Source organism: Littorina saxatilis, linkage group LG6, assembly GCF_037325665.1.
Source record: "Littorina saxatilis isolate snail1 linkage group LG6, US_GU_Lsax_2.0, whole genome shotgun sequence".
Classification (NCBI taxonomy): Eukaryota; Metazoa; Mollusca; class Gastropoda; order Littorinimorpha; family Littorinidae; genus Littorina; species Littorina saxatilis.
In genome coordinates, this window is record NC_090250.1 from 38,426,948 (window position 1) to 38,444,463 (window position 17,516).

The 17,516-nt window shown below is 40.0% G+C and overlaps 1 protein-coding gene across 1 annotated transcript in view; it reads right to left on the reverse strand.

Moving 5' to 3' along the window:
* Nucleotides 1–17,516, reverse strand: part of LOC138969169 (CD109 antigen-like) — a 77,242-nt gene that overhangs the window by 27,746 nt on the left and 31,980 nt on the right. The window contains exons 6-19 of the mRNA XM_070341897.1: nt 16,070–16,201; nt 14,805–14,844; nt 13,418–13,502; nt 12,543–12,645; nt 11,949–12,230; nt 11,026–11,283; nt 10,462–10,554; nt 9,164–9,226; nt 8,457–8,651; nt 7,596–7,745; nt 7,036–7,137; nt 4,797–4,860; nt 3,580–3,705; nt 1,682–1,775 (exon numbers count right to left, since the gene is read on the reverse strand). Coding sequence (XP_070197998.1) covers nt 1,682–1,775; nt 3,580–3,705; nt 4,797–4,860; nt 7,036–7,137; nt 7,596–7,745; nt 8,457–8,651; nt 9,164–9,226; nt 10,462–10,554; nt 11,026–11,283; nt 11,949–12,230; nt 12,543–12,645; nt 13,418–13,502; nt 14,805–14,844; nt 16,070–16,201 — 1,787 coding nt within the window. The remainder of the gene's footprint in view (nt 1–1,681; nt 1,776–3,579; nt 3,706–4,796; nt 4,861–7,035; nt 7,138–7,595; nt 7,746–8,456; nt 8,652–9,163; nt 9,227–10,461; nt 10,555–11,025; nt 11,284–11,948; nt 12,231–12,542; nt 12,646–13,417; nt 13,503–14,804; nt 14,845–16,069; nt 16,202–17,516) is intronic.

The window sequence follows — 17,516 nt, forward strand, 5'->3', positions numbered from 1 at the left end:
GCGTGCGTGCATGCGTGTGTGCGTGCGTGTGTGTGTGCGTGTGTGTGCGTGTGTGTGCGTGCGTGCGTCCGTATACATATCTGGAGCAGACAACACAAACATAACGCATTTAAACTATTTAAACTACAGGTTTCAACACACGAAGTCTAACATAAAATCTATGAGCTCGGTTGTTTTCTGAATCGAAAGCTGCCTTGTACGAACCATCGCGCGAGCAAGTTTTCAAGGCTGGTACACTTTAAGAGACTAGAATTGTTCTCCTTCCGGATTTCTACAAACTGAGGCACTTCGACAAAAGGACTGCAATCCGTCCGTCAATTATCAACTATATTTCATTCCATAAACAGAACACACGCACGCAAATGCACACATCCTTGAATAAAGCGCTTCCATACACTGTCTTGCCTCAGAAAACCGAACTTCATACCGTATTTGACGTTGGAACATGGTGGCAACAGTTCGTCTGCTACTCAATACAACGGAAGAAAATGTCATTAGCGATACCAAAACACGAAAAGAATACAAAAGAATCTGCCTTTATCGCATCAGCAGAACAACGGCAGAACTATGTGTTTGATTGTATTCCAAACCAAATAAACTGCTGTAATTTGTTAGCAGAATTGAACGATTTTCACGGAACTCTTCAACCGAGCATTAATGACTCTCTTGTGCAGGTAGACTTGACAGAGAGACTAGGACTCGATCAAACTCTGGCACAAAAACACCTTTTGTTTTGAAAAAACTGACGAAAGGAGGAATACATTGGTTATACACCTCGTCTCAGTGAATATTATAAATTTAGTAGTCTCAGTTCGCGGTCACGAAAAAGCTCACTGAAGCTCGAATTGTTCATCATCCACCAACTTCGACCATTATTATTACAATTCACTGAGACTCGGCACGTAACTAGCTCTAATGACTTATGTCGGGACATATACTTCCTATGATAGAAAAAACTCTCGCTCTCGACGATGCTACTCGACCTCCATGTTTGCTTTTGACATAATTCGTTTATTGCTGGGATCTGATCGGGTACTTTCGCCTCGCTTACTTCAGCTTTTTCCGTCTTAAGTTAAACTACCAGGTCTGTGATACAAAAAAAAAATTCGTTGCTAAGTTGCAATGTTCGACTCCTTGCAAGAAAGTCAATGAAACTTAGTAATTTTTTTAATCGATAGACGACTGAAGTTTGGTTGAAAGACCAAGGGGATAAGTGCACTGTCCCTTTTAACAGAAAAAAGGCGGGCGCAGTGGCCTAGTGGATAAGACGCCGGCCTCCCAAGCAAAAGGTCGTGGGTTCGAATCCTGGGCTCGCTTGTTGGGTTAAGGGTGGATATTTGTCCGATCTCCAAGGTCAACGTATGTACAGACCTGCTAGTGCCTTATCCCCCTTCGTGTATACACGCAAGCACAAGGCGCAAGGAAAAGATCATGTAATCCTTATCAGAGTTCGGTGGGTTACAGAAACACGACAATACCAAGCATGCATTCCCCGAAAGCGGCGTATGGCTGCCTAAAGGGCGGGTTAATAACGGTCATGCACGTAAAAACCCACTCGTGCAAAAACCCGAGTGTACATGGGAGTTTCAGCCCATGAACGCAGAAGAAGAAGAAGAAGAAGAAGAAGAAGAAGAAGAAGAAGAAGAAGAAGAAGAAGAAGAAGAAGAAGAAGAAGACTTACTTCATGTCCACAGTATCCCAAAGCCATGTCTCGGGGAAGAACGTCCTCAGTCGTTCAGCCGGAGTATCCTTCTCCACAGCACCACCTCCGCCACCTAACGGCAGAGATCACAATTATAGTTTGTACACACACTTTTAAAAAACGACAACACCAAAACATAAATAAAAGGACACACGATAACAAAAGAAATATACTCACCACAAAACAGCAACAAGAGCAAATGAACATGGACTACTGTCGACTATCGTCTCGTCTTCATCAGCAGGAGAACAACAAGAAACTAACAAGGCGAAATAACAACATTTAGTCAAGCTGTCGAACTCACAGAATGAAACTGAACGCACTGCATTTTTTCACCTAGACCGCATACTCGTAGTTTCGTCAGTCCACCGCTCGTGGCAAAGGCAGTGAAATCGACAAGCCAGAATAGTGCGGTAATGGTCGCGCTGAGCAGGATAATACGCTTTTCTGTATCTCTATTCTTTTTAGCGTACTGAGTTTGTTTTTAATCTAAACAGATCATATCTATATGTTTTTTGGAATCAGGGAGCGACAAGGAATAAGATGAAATTGTTTCTAAATCGATTTCGGACAATTAATTTTAATCATAATTTTCATATTTTTTATTTTCAGAGCTTGTTTGTAATCCAAATATAACATATGTAATATGTTTTTGAATCAGAAAATGACGAACAATAAAATGAAATTGTTTTTGGATCGTTTAAAAAAAAATTGTTTTTAATGACAAGTTTCCGATTTTTAATGACCAAATTCATAAAAAAAAATTCAAGCCACCAACCTGAAATGCAATACCAAAGTACGGCCTTTGTCGAAGATTGCTTTGCCAAAATATCAATCAATTTGATTGAAAAATGAGGGTGTGGCAGTGCCGCCTCAACTTTTACAAAAAGCCGGATATGACGTCATCAAAGGTATTTATCGACAAAATAAAAAAAACGTCCGGGGATATCATTCCCAGGAACTCTCATGTCAAATTACATAAAAATCGGTCCAGTAGTTTAGTCTGAATCGCTCTACACACACACACACACACACACACACACACACACACACACGCACGCACACACACACACACACACACACACCACGACCCTCGTCTCGATTCCCCCTCTTTGTTAAAACATTTAGTCAAAACTTGACTAAATGTAAAAAGAAGAGCAGACAGAGAAAGAAAATGAAGAGAATTTGCACACTGTCTCAGGGCCGGACCCAGGGGGGGGGGGGTTCCAGGGGTTCCGGAACCCCACCCCTGGAAAAAGCATGTACCTTGCTTTGAGTGGGTGTTTTTTTTTTTACTAGTTTTAGCACCAAAACAATGTTCCTCTTAACCCTCAAAAGAAGGCCCAGAATGCACCAGATTGCACAGATTTTAACAGTTCTCAAAAATGTTCCGGGGGAGCATGCCCCCGGACCCCCCTAGTTCGCGCGCCTGCTTTGCAGGCGCGTGCTTGTGGCTTCGCCACTTCGCTGATTTGCCCCCCCAAAAAAGGAGGAACCCCCCCCTTACAACTCATTTGGTCCGGCCCTGCTGTCTGGTGGGTTAAGGGTGGAGGATTTTCCGATCTCCCAGGTCAACTTATGTGCAGACCTGCTAGTGCCTTATCTTCGTGTGTACACGCAAGCACAAGACCAAGTGCGCACGGAAAAAATTCTGTAATCTATGTCAGAGTTCGGTGGGTTACAGAAACACGAAGATATCTATAATCTAGCATGCTTCCCCCGAAATCGGCGTATGCTGCCTGAATGACGGAGTAAAACGATCATACACGTACAAATCCACTCGTGCAAAAACATTAGTGAACGTGGGAGTTGCAGCCCTTGAACGAAGAAGAAGAAGAAGATCCTTAATTGTGACTACAAGTTCGAATGGTGCCTACTGTTCATGCTCATCGCCGGTGAGTCGACATCCATCTCTTGACGGGCAGCAAACATGACAGTGCCTGGAAGTGGCATTTCTGTGGCTAAAGGCATCCGAGTTGTCGTCGGGAACAAGTTTCTGTATTCTGAAGGAAAACAATCAACAAAAAACCGAAAATTATAATAAAATACATCAAGTGAAATACGGAACAAAAATGCGATTATTTTTTTTTAGATTAGAAGAGATAAATAGAGAATACTATAAATGAAATAAAAGAAACTACAATTTATGAATTAAGATAATATTACAAAAAGTACACACAAAAAAAAGCAAATTAAATAAAACGATAAAATAAAGTCAAATAAAATATAATGTAATAACATGTGAACAAAATAAAATATGATAACATGAATAAAATAAGCTGAATAACATAAACTAGATCAAATGAAATGAAATAAGATATAATATAATGAACAAAGTAAATGACAGCTGGGTAATAGTTACACGAATTGTATCTTTGACCAAACTCTTAAACATAAGCAATCACAGTTGTTCTTTGCTAGCAGACAACATAGCTTCATCATAGCCTCTAGCATGTGTTAACCCGTGATTTGTAAAAATGTAAAACATGTTTTACAAATCACGTAAATGCGCCCGATATTTTCTTGTCATCTCCAAAGTCAAGGGATCTATTAGATTCTAATGTTTTTTTTAAAATTCATTACTTTATTGTCTCACGCTGGGAAATTCGGGTCGCTTCCTCCCAGTGGAAAGCTAGCAGCAGCAGTGTCGCGCTGCACCAAAGTCAAGGGATCTATTAGATTTTTTTTCCATTACTTTATTGTCCCATCGCTGGGAATTTTGGGTCACTTCCTCCCAGTGGAAAGCTAGCAGCAACAGAGTCGCGCTGCACCAAAGTCAAGGATCTATTAGATTGTTTCCTTTTTTTTCATTACTTTATTGTCCCATAGCTGGGAAATTCGGGTAAGTTTTCTTTGTTATGCTAAAAATCGTAATATTTTATTTATCGGGCCCAAACCACCCCCCACCACCCAGCATAGAGGCTCTAAACAACACATATTAATAATAATAAAAGGCATGTATTACCTTTTGGAATGCAATATTTTTACATTTTTACAAATCGCGGTTTTAGGTTCGACGTAATTTGTAAAATGTTTTTACATTTTTACAAATCACGGGTTAACAGCATGCCGTACATTTTTGTTGATTACTCACTTGACGGTACATCAAGATATTTTCCTGGAACCTTTGCGTCCGTAATAATGCCCGCGTTTGCTCCCTGTAAAAACATTAACAAGTCGCGTAAGGCGAAAATACAATATTTAGTCAAGTAGCTGTCGAACTCACAGAATGAAACTGAACGCAATGCCATTTTACTCGTAGCATCGTCAGGCCACCGCTCATGGCAAAGGCAGTGAAATTGACAAGAAGAGCGGGGTAGTAGTTGCGCTAAGAAGGATAGCACGCTTTTCTGTACCTCTCTTTGTTTTAACTTTCTGAGCGTGTTTTTAATCCAAACATATCATATCTATATGTTTTTGGAATCAGGAACCGACAAGGAATAAGATGAAAGTGTTTTTAAATTGATTTGGACAATTTAATTTTGATAATAATTTTTATATATTTAATTTTCAGAGCTTGTTTTTAATCCGAATATAACATATTTATATGTTTTTGGAATCAGCAAATGATGGAGAATAAGATAAACGTAAATTTGGATCGTTTTATACATTTTTATTTTTTTTTACAATTTTCCGATTTTTAATGACCAAAGTCATTAATTAATTTTTAAGCCACCAAGCTGAAATGCAATACCGAAGTCCGGGCTTCGTCGAAGATTACTTGACCAAAATTTCAACCAATTTGGTTGAAAAATGAGGGCGTGACAGTGCCGCCTCAACTTTCACGAAAAGCCGGATATGACGTCATCAAAGACATTTATCAAAAAAATGAAAAAAACGTTCGGGGATTTCATACCCAGGAACTCTCATGTCAAATTTCATAAAGATCGGTCCAGTAGTTTAGTCTGAATCGCTCTACACACACACACACACACACACACACAGACACACACACACACACACACACACACACACACACGCACATACACCACGACCCTCGTTTCGATTCCCCCTCGATGTTAAAATATTTAGTCAAAACTTGACTAAATATAAAAATGAAACGTACTAAATAATACTTGCTTACAATCTTGCTTGTTTAATTCTTGGATTTTGAAGGCTACAAATCTTTCTGATTTGGAAGTCTGTTTTACGCATATACAGACCTGGGAACCCATATAGTCACATTTTAACAACTATCAAACATACCAAAACAGCAGACGGGTGATTTCGGATGGTTAAGACGCATTACTGAAGATAACATTCTTGGTGGTAAATGTTGCAAACAACTGACTAATAAACATCACAAAATATTGCACAACAACGGAGCAGATTTTGTCAGGGCTCCCAAAGTGCGCGTCCCTGCGTCCTGTACGCTCTAGAAGCCGACATCACGTGCTAGAAATGTATCGAGGGGGTCCCGGGGCGCTCTAAATCTATAAAGAGCGGGTACCGGGACGCACTAACTTTCCACTATCGTGAGTATACCGTTGGTACGCTTTTCATACTGTAGCCGTCAGTAAAGTATAGTGTAAGCACACATGCCAATAATGAATTTCAAGCCGGTACGATATGGAAAAGTGTGTGTGAGTTCCATTTAACAAGGTATAGTCGGAAGGGTCCTCTTCGTAACACACTTTTCGCGATAACAATGCGTTATATGAACACACGGGGTTTGGGGAGCATGGACTATTGGGAGCCTCTAAATCTCCGCGTAGGGGGTCTATGGGCGTACTAAACATTTAAACTGGGAGTCCCCAGACCCTCTAAAACGGGCGTCCGTGGGGAGCCCTGTTTTGTTGTAAAGAATACGCCCAAAACAAACCATTCCGGGCAGTTTTTTAATTGAACCTCGGCGTTCAGATAAAAAGGTTAAATAATATTGACATTCTTAAATAGAGAATACTATTTGACTTGCTGTGCTAAAAATGAGGCCGCCTCAGCCGAAAATGGCGTCATCAAAGACATTTAAAAAAAAAAACCTAAAAAATTGAGATAAAAACCTGCACATTTCCCAAAATAATATAGACCAGGGCTGAAGATAGTACAATATACCAAACTATCTGCACAAGTTCCACAGCACAATTGGCACTGCTGAAAGCAAGGGAAATACTTTCGCTGATCACGGTAATTTAGAAACAATCTCAATTATGAAGTAATTGTTTATGTTACCCAGTTTATTAGGTTTCATAATGAATAAAAACCATGATATATGTATACTTATTAAATGATTAGTGAAGGAAATGTTTTGCTTGTATACAACCTCCCGCCCCCTCCCCCCCCCTACCCCAACGTTAAGCCAAAACACATGCTATCATCCAATCAGTCTCTCTTACCTGAAACACGGCATTTGCATCGGTGGAATAGTCGTAGAAATACCAGGATCCTCTGAGTAGGTAGCTGTTGCCGCTGCCGTATTGAACCAACTCCGACATCACCTGGTTAATAAAAGAAAACAATTGTCTTTTGTGTGCCAGACGGATACTATATCAAAAAGCCTCACTCTTACTATTAGTACTCCCCTCCCCCAACACACACATACACACACACACACACACACACACACACACACACACACACACACACACACACACACACACACACACACACACACACACACTTCTCTCTATATCTATTGCCCAAAAACGAAAACATGTGCAGCGTCTTTGTCGTGAACTTTTGTAGGTGTGGAATATAAGTTATTCACCTTAAACACCTAATTTACAACCGTGCACGCGTCAATATCTATTGGTTTAGAATACCAAATGTCCAATTATCTCTACACCTAAATCATGTGTCTGATAGTGGTAAAATATTAATATTTGGTGTAAAATAAAAAGTTGGTCAGGATACCCTTATCCAACGTTATAGTTGTTGTAAAGGCCTTAATACGTACGTCTTCTCTGGAGATGTCATTCCCAGTGCCCAGCAACTGGACACTCTTGTCCACTCCCAGGAGGAAGACCTTGGAGCGAGGACTGGCCCTGACCTTCAACTTGGCTGTCTTACCAGGTTTCACTTCCGGTTTAACAAACGTCACGGACACCTGTATCGTACGAATGACAAAAAGTGAATTCAGATTCGAGAGCTGATTGGCTGCATAGTTCACAAGACATGGTACTGGTTGGGTATAAGATGCATGAAGAAACATTGTACAACTTAAGCCAAGATGTTGCCCTTCATTTTCTAAGCACCGTGTACTTGTATCCGTCAGGACGTGTACATGTTGAAGTTGTACATTGTCAAAAGCCAGTAAACGGAGTCAAAGGATATACGTACGTAACAAATGTTGACGTCGATTAACGTGCTTGTAGAACAATGTAATCACCAAACTAGATATAAGACTAGAGAGAGAGAGAGAGAGAAAGAGAGAGAGAGAGAGAGAGAGAGAGAGAGAGAGAGAGAGAGAGAGAGAGAGAGAGAGAGAGAGAGAGAGAGAGTGTGTGTGTGAGAGAGAAAGAGAGAGAGAGAGAGGGGAGAGAGAGAGTGTGTGTGAGAGAGAGAGAAAGAAATAGGGAGAGAGAGGGGGAGAGAGAGAGACAGAGAGAGAGAGAGACAGAGAGAGAGACAGAGAGAGAGACAGAGAGAGAGACAGAGAGACAGAGACAGAGCGAGACAGAGAGACAGAGAGAGTGAGAAGGAAACAATTTATTCATAATTATGATCATATTGACATAATCTGCAGTAGTTGGTCATAAACAAATTAAACCAATCGAAAGCGTGTAATAGAATGAAGCAAATTTGAAATGAGACTTGCGTCATTTGCAGATATGTCATCCACTGCCACCGACAGTTTGTCCACGACCATCTCACCGCTCTCAGTGACGAAGAAGACTATGACGTCAGCCACAGGGGTCATCGCTGACGTCAGTTCGAACTTGATATTTGTCTTGTATCTCATGTCAGAGACCTGTTCCGCCTTGCTCATCACAAGTGCATTTTTTGAGTACACCTGCATTCAAATGTTAGTGAATAAAATGACAATAAATCACTCAATGAACGATTTCAGCGAAAATTACGGAACAAATACAGGACATAGTCTCATATCTCGCCATTTAGCACTACATGTAGAAGGAGAAATTTACGACGAAAACTAAATGCACGCGAGATATTTTCAAAGTTGATGGTATTCTGGTTAAAAAAAGAAGAATCCGTTTTACTTGTTTTAACACTCAGACATCTTGGAAACAGTTTTCATTGAACAGTATCTGTTCTCGTAAAGTACTGCATTGGATATATAATGCAGCCCATTGATTTTTGATGGCGAAATTATACGAAAAACCACTGTTTCTGTGTCTGCATATTTTAAGGAGCAAGAGCACTCACAGTATAAAAACAAATAATCCAAACTGAGTAAAAAAAATACTCACTCTTCAAACGGGGTATACCTGAGCAAATGTACCCGTCATTGTGAGAGCTAAAAAATGTCCGAGTGTTTCAAAGTTTAGATATATCTGAACAGACCTGGTACGTGTAGTCACCAAACTCCACGTTGGAACGGGCCTGCAGTTTCACTTTCTTGCCGACCTGAGAGTAAACGAGGCAGTATGTTTCATTTTGACTGATATGCACATGCCTTTCAAAAATTGAATTTGACAAGAGAGAGAGAGAGAGAGAGAGAGAGAGAGAGAGAGAGAGAGAGAGAGAGAGAGAGAGAGAGAGAGAGAGAGAGAGAGAGAGAGAGAGAGAGAGACACACAGACAATGACAATTCTTTGACAATTCTTTATTTTACGAGGGTAACAGAATAAGCATTGGTATACTTTTTTGCATCTGGCCCTCGCCCTAAAGAGGGACTAAATCTACTATAAAAACTACTACTACTACAACTACAATACTTACATAATTAGTAAAACAGTATAAGTTTATGTACATACGTTCATTATATGAAACATTGTAGTTTATACATGTTCATGACAAGGTGCAAAGCAAAAATTTGCAAGTCAATTAGAGTAAGAATACTATGCAATAGTACATCAACTCTGCAAGACAATGGATATTATGCAGAACATCATAATTTCATAAACAAAACAATAAATCAAAAGTGAGTGACTGTGTCTCAAAGGACATAACAATCAAGAATATACTATTCGTTCTACGTGTCAGCACAGCAAACCACGTGATCGGAAATAGGTCACGGTTATGTCATCAGACAGAGACAGAGGCAGTAAGAGATAGTGACAGTGAGAGATAGTGACAGATAGAAAAAGACAGACAGAGAGAGACAGAAAAAGGGAGAGAAAGAGAGAGGGAGAGGGACAGACAGACAGAGAGAGAGAGAGAGAGAGAGAGAGAGTCGGACTTCTATTGACTTCTAACTGACAGCAATTTTCTAAGAATAACATTCTCTCGGAATGAACAGTTTTTCGAATAAGAACTACTCCCTCGAAATGGATAATTTTATTTTGAAAAATGACTACTTTGTCAGAATTTCTTTCTTTATTTGGTGTTTAACGTCGTTTTCAACCATTCAAGGTTATATCGCGACGGACTACTTTGTCAGAATGAACATACAGGTCCTCTTCTTCGACTCAACAGCATTAGTCTTTGCTAGTCAAAATATCGGGCCTCATTACTACACAGGACATATGTGACCCTCCACCACGGAATGAGGGTTAGAGACAGACAATGGCAGACAGACACACACACGCACAAAGACAGAGCGACAGATACATAAACAGAGACAGAGGGCTGCTACATTTTATGAACTGATTTATTTGTCAAATAATGCAGGTACTTATCAATCATGGGAAGCTAATTTACCTGTAGTTTTGACTTTTTCAGCTTGAGTTGTAGGAAGGCATTGGATGGGGACGTGAATGGATTCAGCGTTGTGCTGGTTGAGCTATCTCCGCTCTAAATAAAGAGTAGAAACAAATTTGAAGCAATTAGATCTTCATGTCATCACCAGAAGGTGTTCTGGCTTAAACATACCTTTCATTCAATTGCAGTGTCGTGACATGATTATGTAAAGAGGTTGTGAAAAGAGGTATTTAAAGATAAAAGTACATCTAAGTAAAGCTTATCTTAGTCAAATACAAACGAATCAAGCAAGAACCCCAGCAGCTTATAAGTCATAAAACAAATCAGCCAAGAAGGTAGTCAATAAAGCAATCACTCGTTTGGCCAATCCATCTGTCCAACATTGAATAACTTCATCCGTCCATCCATCCATCCATCCATCCATCCATCCATCCATCCATCCATCCATCCATCCATCAATTCACTTATCATCCAACCATCATCCATCCATCCATTATCCACTCGTTCATCCATCATCAACCCGTCCATCCATATATCCAGCCATCCGTCCATCCATCAACTCACACTGGTATGCACGCTGACTGAGCTAGCGTTTTGTGGAATGACATCCGTGTCTATCGTCAGTTTGGAAACACCATTTTTGTCAAAAGACACGGTCTTGGTGAACAGTTCATGCTCCTCCGTTCGGGGCCAGTACCAGTAATAGTAACGTGGCGGGTACATGACGGAGGATATGGGTGTGTGATACGTCACGTTGAAAGTCACAGTCATGCCCTCTGTGTCAACCAATGGTTTTTTGCCGTCTGGTTGGAGGGCTTCCACCTGGCAAGGGGTAGTACAGATTTAAAAAAGGTTCAGAACTTTTTTGAAAAAAGGACAGTAGTGAAAATGAGATTAATGACAGATACGAAGGAAGAAGAATTCATCAGACATGTAAGAACCAGCGAGTGTCTGGTAAAATATTAAAAAAAGAAAAAAGAAATAAAAAACACGCAGTGACATATATATAATTAGAATATCCGGAATGCAGCAAAACAACTCGAAAAAAAAATACAATCAACGTATAATGTTTACATTTTTAGTTGTTGGATTATACAGGGTTCAATGTATGCAAGCTTATACACACCAACTGTTTGTGCGAAGTAAAAACAACACACACTCACACACAAAACAATAATAACAAGAACGACAGCCGAAAAGCTTATCATTAATATCCCTACAACCTTAACTTGTATTCCTATGCATATTTTCAAACTAAATTGTACTTATTATGTTAGATGTTCACACACATGCCATGATGGGGGCTTATTAGCCCCAGTGCATTCACAAGCTCATTAATTTTTAACTAAGAAAGATAGATTTCATTTTGGTATAGACTATACTGTTCAAGATCTCGTTGTCTAAAACAAAACAAAAAGGATTAACGTTATGACAGAATTTTGGTCTGCACTTTCCTTCAAATTAGTTTAATTGTTCGACAAACTCACAAATACTGTGACTGGCAATCCTGGTTTGAAAGAAGATGGCGAGATGGGCATGAAGCGCAAAGACATTGATCTGCCGTAGAACGTTAGTGACGTCTTCTCCGACATGACGTCATCGGTGGCGTCATCAGTGACAGTAATATTGAAGTCAAATGATCGATAATCCAGGCTGAAATCCTTTTTGCTGGGGCGATACCATCTGCTTTGGGAAACTGTTGTGTTATAGGCCAGATCTTTGAGTTCCTCTGTTGTGAATTCCACTTCTCCTTCCCCGTTCTGGTCTAACTGTTGGAAGGTAGAAAGAAAAGAGCAGATCGGATGATAGTCATTAATTTCAACTGATTGAAAACAGAAATGTAATAGAAATGCAAGACTTCACCGAATGTTGAACATGCAAGCCAGCTGAGCAGTTTAACTTGAGTAGAATATAGTGCCACATCCTCGGGCGTTCTCAGAAACACACACACACACACACACACACACACACACACACACACACACACACACACACACACACACACATACACACACACACACATACACACACACACACACACACTCATCCCGATACATTACCCTTAATAAAAATGCACTCACAGCAACATCCTTGAAAAGAGACATGGAATCCGGTGAGTTCCAGTAGTTATTAAAGGTTGCAACGACATTGCCTCGTCCTTTTACAGGAGACCCGAACGTGTACCTGAAAACAAGCATAATGTACAATGCACCTAGCACATATCCAACTTACACCCTTCATTATAAAAATTCCAAAAAGAGATAGACTAGCTACTAAAGCTTCAAAATCCAGAATCAAAAATCCAGAAATTAATGTTAGTTATCTTAACGTTCATTTTTTGACATTTTGACACAGGAAACATTCACAAGAAATCCTCCCATTGGTCTATACGAACTCTGACCATCTCCTTAATACCAAAAGTGGCCTTCGACGCACACTGAGCAAAATGATTTTTTGGTTGCCTCATAATTATTTGTCTGTATAGCCACTATTAAGACCATTGGCTCAATGTTCTGGTGAATGTCTCGTTTTGTCAGACATTAACCGTTCTAATGTCCTTTCTAAACCTGTTTGCTGTCCAATCAATGTATTGCAACATATTCAAGCAGCCAAACATGAAATATGAACCCCAACAGTAGAAACATTCGAGCGTTGCACACAACACAGAAATGCAACACTTAGAAGTTCAACTGCAACAGAGTGGTGATACTCAAACGCTGCATGAAGAGAGGAATAACATCAAAGCTGAGCTTAAAAGTTAAAGATTTGTCATACCCAATCAAATTACTTTCTTCTTAATTAACAAACAAGCTGAACAAACAAATGCCCACTGTCTAAACTCGAGAGTTAATTACAACAAAATTAGATTAAAGTACTGTCATAACTAGTCACGTTAACTACTTACTTTAGTTTAAACAATTTTATTCAGCAAAATTACATACAACAAACTACTTACTTTGCTGTAATAGTTCCGACAACTTTTTCATCTGAGATCAAGGCGTAGTCAGGAAACTTGAGCTTCACCTCAAACTGAGGCAACTCTGTCGGGAATATTGAAAATACGCAACAGACCATTATCATAATGATCATAGGCGTAGATTTGTTTCACAGCGTGTTTGCACTTTTTCTTTGACTACGTGTCCAACTTTCTTTCCTACTGCTGTACTACATCATATTCCACGATCATCTTAGCTCACAAAGACAGATATCTCCAATTATAAGCTATTCGACCTAAAGTGAATAGATTTTCAAATAATAACTATTAACTTCTAACTGACAGCAATTTTCGAAGAAATCTCTGAATGAACAGTTTTTCGAATAAGAACTACTCCCTCGAAATGGATTATTTTATTTTGAAAAATGACTACTTTGTCAGAATGAACATACAGGTCCTCTTCTTCGACTCAACAGCATTAGCCTTTGCAAGTCAAAATATCGGGCCTCATTACTACACAGGACGTATGTGACCCTCCACCACGGAATGAGTCGCATGTCACCTTTGCATGATTGTTATATTTTCACATATTTTAACGATTTTTTTTTATGTTCTATCCAGTGGTGAAAACCGTTTTAGAAAAGAGCGACAACTTTTCGAGTTATAAGCCTGTGACTAAGGCGACCCTCACACTGATACCCGACACCCCCCGGACGTATTTTAGGCCTAGCGCAGAACCGCTCGAGGTGACATCCGACTCATTCCGTGGTGGAGGGTCACATATGTTTTCATTGCAGCTACATAAAATGATAACTTGACCCAAGCAGGTCCTCGCCTCGGTCAAATTCGATGTATTTCATGAGAAATCGAAGAGAGGCGCATTGATAGACAAACTCATAATGAAATATAAGTTCAAATAGCTCAGCTAAAATATTTGGCAGTTATATTGCTTCCTCGACATACTTAATTTTCAGATGGAAAATTGTTAAGAATTAGATTTTACCTGTAAGATCGTATTCTGACGGTCGCAACGAATATTTGTATGTGACGTGCCTTACTATTTATTCCATGGTGTTCAGCCATTTCTTTAAGAGAAAAGACAACACAAAAAGTAGCAGGGGCGGATAAGGGGGGTGTTACAAAGAAATGAAAAGATTCTGTCTGCTGTGGAAAAAAAAGTGGCTGCTGACACAAGTTGATCATGTTTAAAATCAAGGATAAGCCACACATTGTTTATAAAATAGCTAACATTCTTCAGCTGTGTTGTTTAGCGTTGCTTGTGTATGGTGGTTTTCGTCGTGAACATGTATGCATCCACTTGTGAGTTGACTCCAAAACTCATCACATGAGTATATTTTTTCTCACAATTTTACAGAGTAGCTGAAACTGAATTATGGGAAATACCAACCGTATTCTTCAAGCTTGAAGGTCTTTCTCTCTTCCACGCCCTGAAAAGAGAATACTTTCGTGACATTTTGTTTTCGTGTCAGAAGAGTGGTACCAATCACAGGAGATTGTACCCCCAAAAACAAATGCAACCCACAACAATGCTTAATACATCTTCATCTGTTGGCCAATAACTTTTCGGGGGACATTGACTTCAGCTTATGCACGATCCTTCCACAAAGTAGCAAGTTTGTAGGTCAAATGATCGGGCTTTTTTGCAATTTCAAAAGAAGATTCCAAATTCGGGGATCGACTCAAAAGTGCGAGGTTTGAAATTAAGCGGCAGCCAAACTAACCCGATTTAAGCCCTCCAGATTACATACAGGATCAGGGCATTTTTCATAGAGGTATGCGTTCATGTCATTGATGAAGTTTGCGCGCCATTGCGCAAGTGTAAGTTTAATACAAAGCGGGGATAATTTTTCCAGTCATTTGAGCCGTTTAGCACATATCTTCAGAGTTGTTGTACACGAACTTCAGTTTGTTCACAACCATCCCAAACAATTTCCAGTCTGTATGTGAAATGGTCCGACTTTAACTTTCTCTCCAAAATGTGTTCCAATTTATACCTCTAAAAGTGTCGATGACACCAACGCTTTCCTGTCTAGGAATTGCCCTGAACCTAGCTGTAGCTACTTTCTTCAGGTCACCGATGATCTCGGTGGTGAAGGGGGTGTTTTTGTAAACTCAAACGTAGGCTTATCTCTTGCCTGCCACCGACAGGCGCATTTCCTGTTTACCATATCGTATGTTGAGAGAGTGCTTGATACAACTTCCTTGTCCAATACGGATGTTTATTCAGCGTATTACATAGCACACCTTTATCTCTCTCTGTATGTGTGTGTGTGTGTGTGTGTGTGTGTGTGTGTGTGTGTGTGTGTGTGTGTGTGTGTGTGTATGTGTGTGTGTGTGTGTGTGTGTGTGTGTGTTCACGTGTCTCTCTCTCCCTCTTTCTTTCTCTCGCTCGCGTGTGTATGTGTGTGCGTGCGTGCGTGTAAAAGAGAGGAGAGGATAAAAGAGGATAAAAGAGAGAAAGCGTCAGAAAGAGTGCGTGTGTGTGTATGTGTGTGTGTGTGTGTGTGTGTGTGTGTGTGTGTGTGTGTGTGTGTGTCTTTGTGTGTGCGTGCGTGCGTGTGTGCGTGAGTGCTTGCATGCGTATGTATATTGTTTTGATCTTTCTCTTCGACTTTCTCTCCTTGCAAATGTACATTCACTACCATCGCTTACGTCAACGGTGGTTTTGATGGTCCAGACGCCTAGAGGAGGAAACAATGACGTCACCATCTCTCCCTGAACCACTCCTGTGTCGTCATTACTGCTGACGTTAAGCCACTGAGCGATCCGGTTGTTGTGAGGGTCCTGTAAAGATAATACATCGTTTCTATCATAGGTTCTGGATTTAACATAGTCTTTTTCGTGTGAATGGTCATGTCAACCACATCACATCTGTCCAGGCTTTTACACGGAATGAGAGCACACTTTCACTTAAATTAATTAAAACATTAAATCAAATCAACAATCTGGATTACTTCGTGCACAGAGTAGATGTTTTGAGGGGAAGTAATGTAATTCGTGTGTTAAAGGCACAGTAAGCCTCCCGTAAACCATCACAGATACTGTCAGGCTTTTACACACAGTACAAACACCCTTCCATTTGAACACTCACCGAACGGGAACATCCTAGGTGCCCTACGTAAAGAGCGAGCAATTTTCAAAGAATTAATTTTTCGGATTGTCTCCACCATCCTGAACTCAGGTCAAAAATGAGTTACTTCCCTTCAACTGGCGATAGCCGTGGAGCGATGATTATCAGAATGAATCGGACCGTGGTGCGTTTTGGCGCTAAACCTAACTTTTAAAATCTAAATAATAAATTGACAGCTTGTTACACAAACATTCTTAAATCATAAAAGAATTATTTATTCATCAAGACAAGATCAGTACAATTCGAAGTTTTGAAAGTTTGAAAAAAGAAAAGCCCGGAAGCAGGGTCACGCAAGGTCGTGGTTTTTGTAGCAGACGGCGGTTTATAGGCAGTCAAAAGCCATCGCTCGAGTTCTTATGAACCACATTCGTTTGTTTCGTGAAAAGTCAGAGGTACATAATAACGTGCTATTGCAGATAAGCTCACAGCGAGCCGCATTCAAATTACAAACTGACGACTGCATTGTGAAAAAGGGAAACTGGATCACACGGGTTCACGATGGCTCAGGGGTAAGATAAACCACGCAAAAATAAATTCTTTGAAAATTGCTCGCTCTTTACGTAGGGCACCTAGGATGTTCCTGTTTGGTGAGCGTTCAAATGGAAGGGTGTTTGTACTGTGTGTAAAAGCCTGGCAGTATCTGTGATGGTTTACGGGAGGGTTACTGTGCCTTTAATAGACACGTTTGTCAGTTACTCCATTAATTAAAGAAACAAACATTCTGAATGTGTACATAAATCAGCCAGACCTTTGAATGTTGGTATGTGTTCAACCATTAGGATGCTCTCATCCCATGTAAACGCCCGAACAGATATGTTGTAGCTAACATAATGGGTTAAATGAGAAAGAAATATTTGTGTGTGATTGTTCTTTTAAGGACGGAAGGTAATTTGTTTTTAAGAAAACTTTAGTTGCATCATTGAGATGTTCATAAAAGTATGACATTTGAATCAGCTTACATATAGAGGA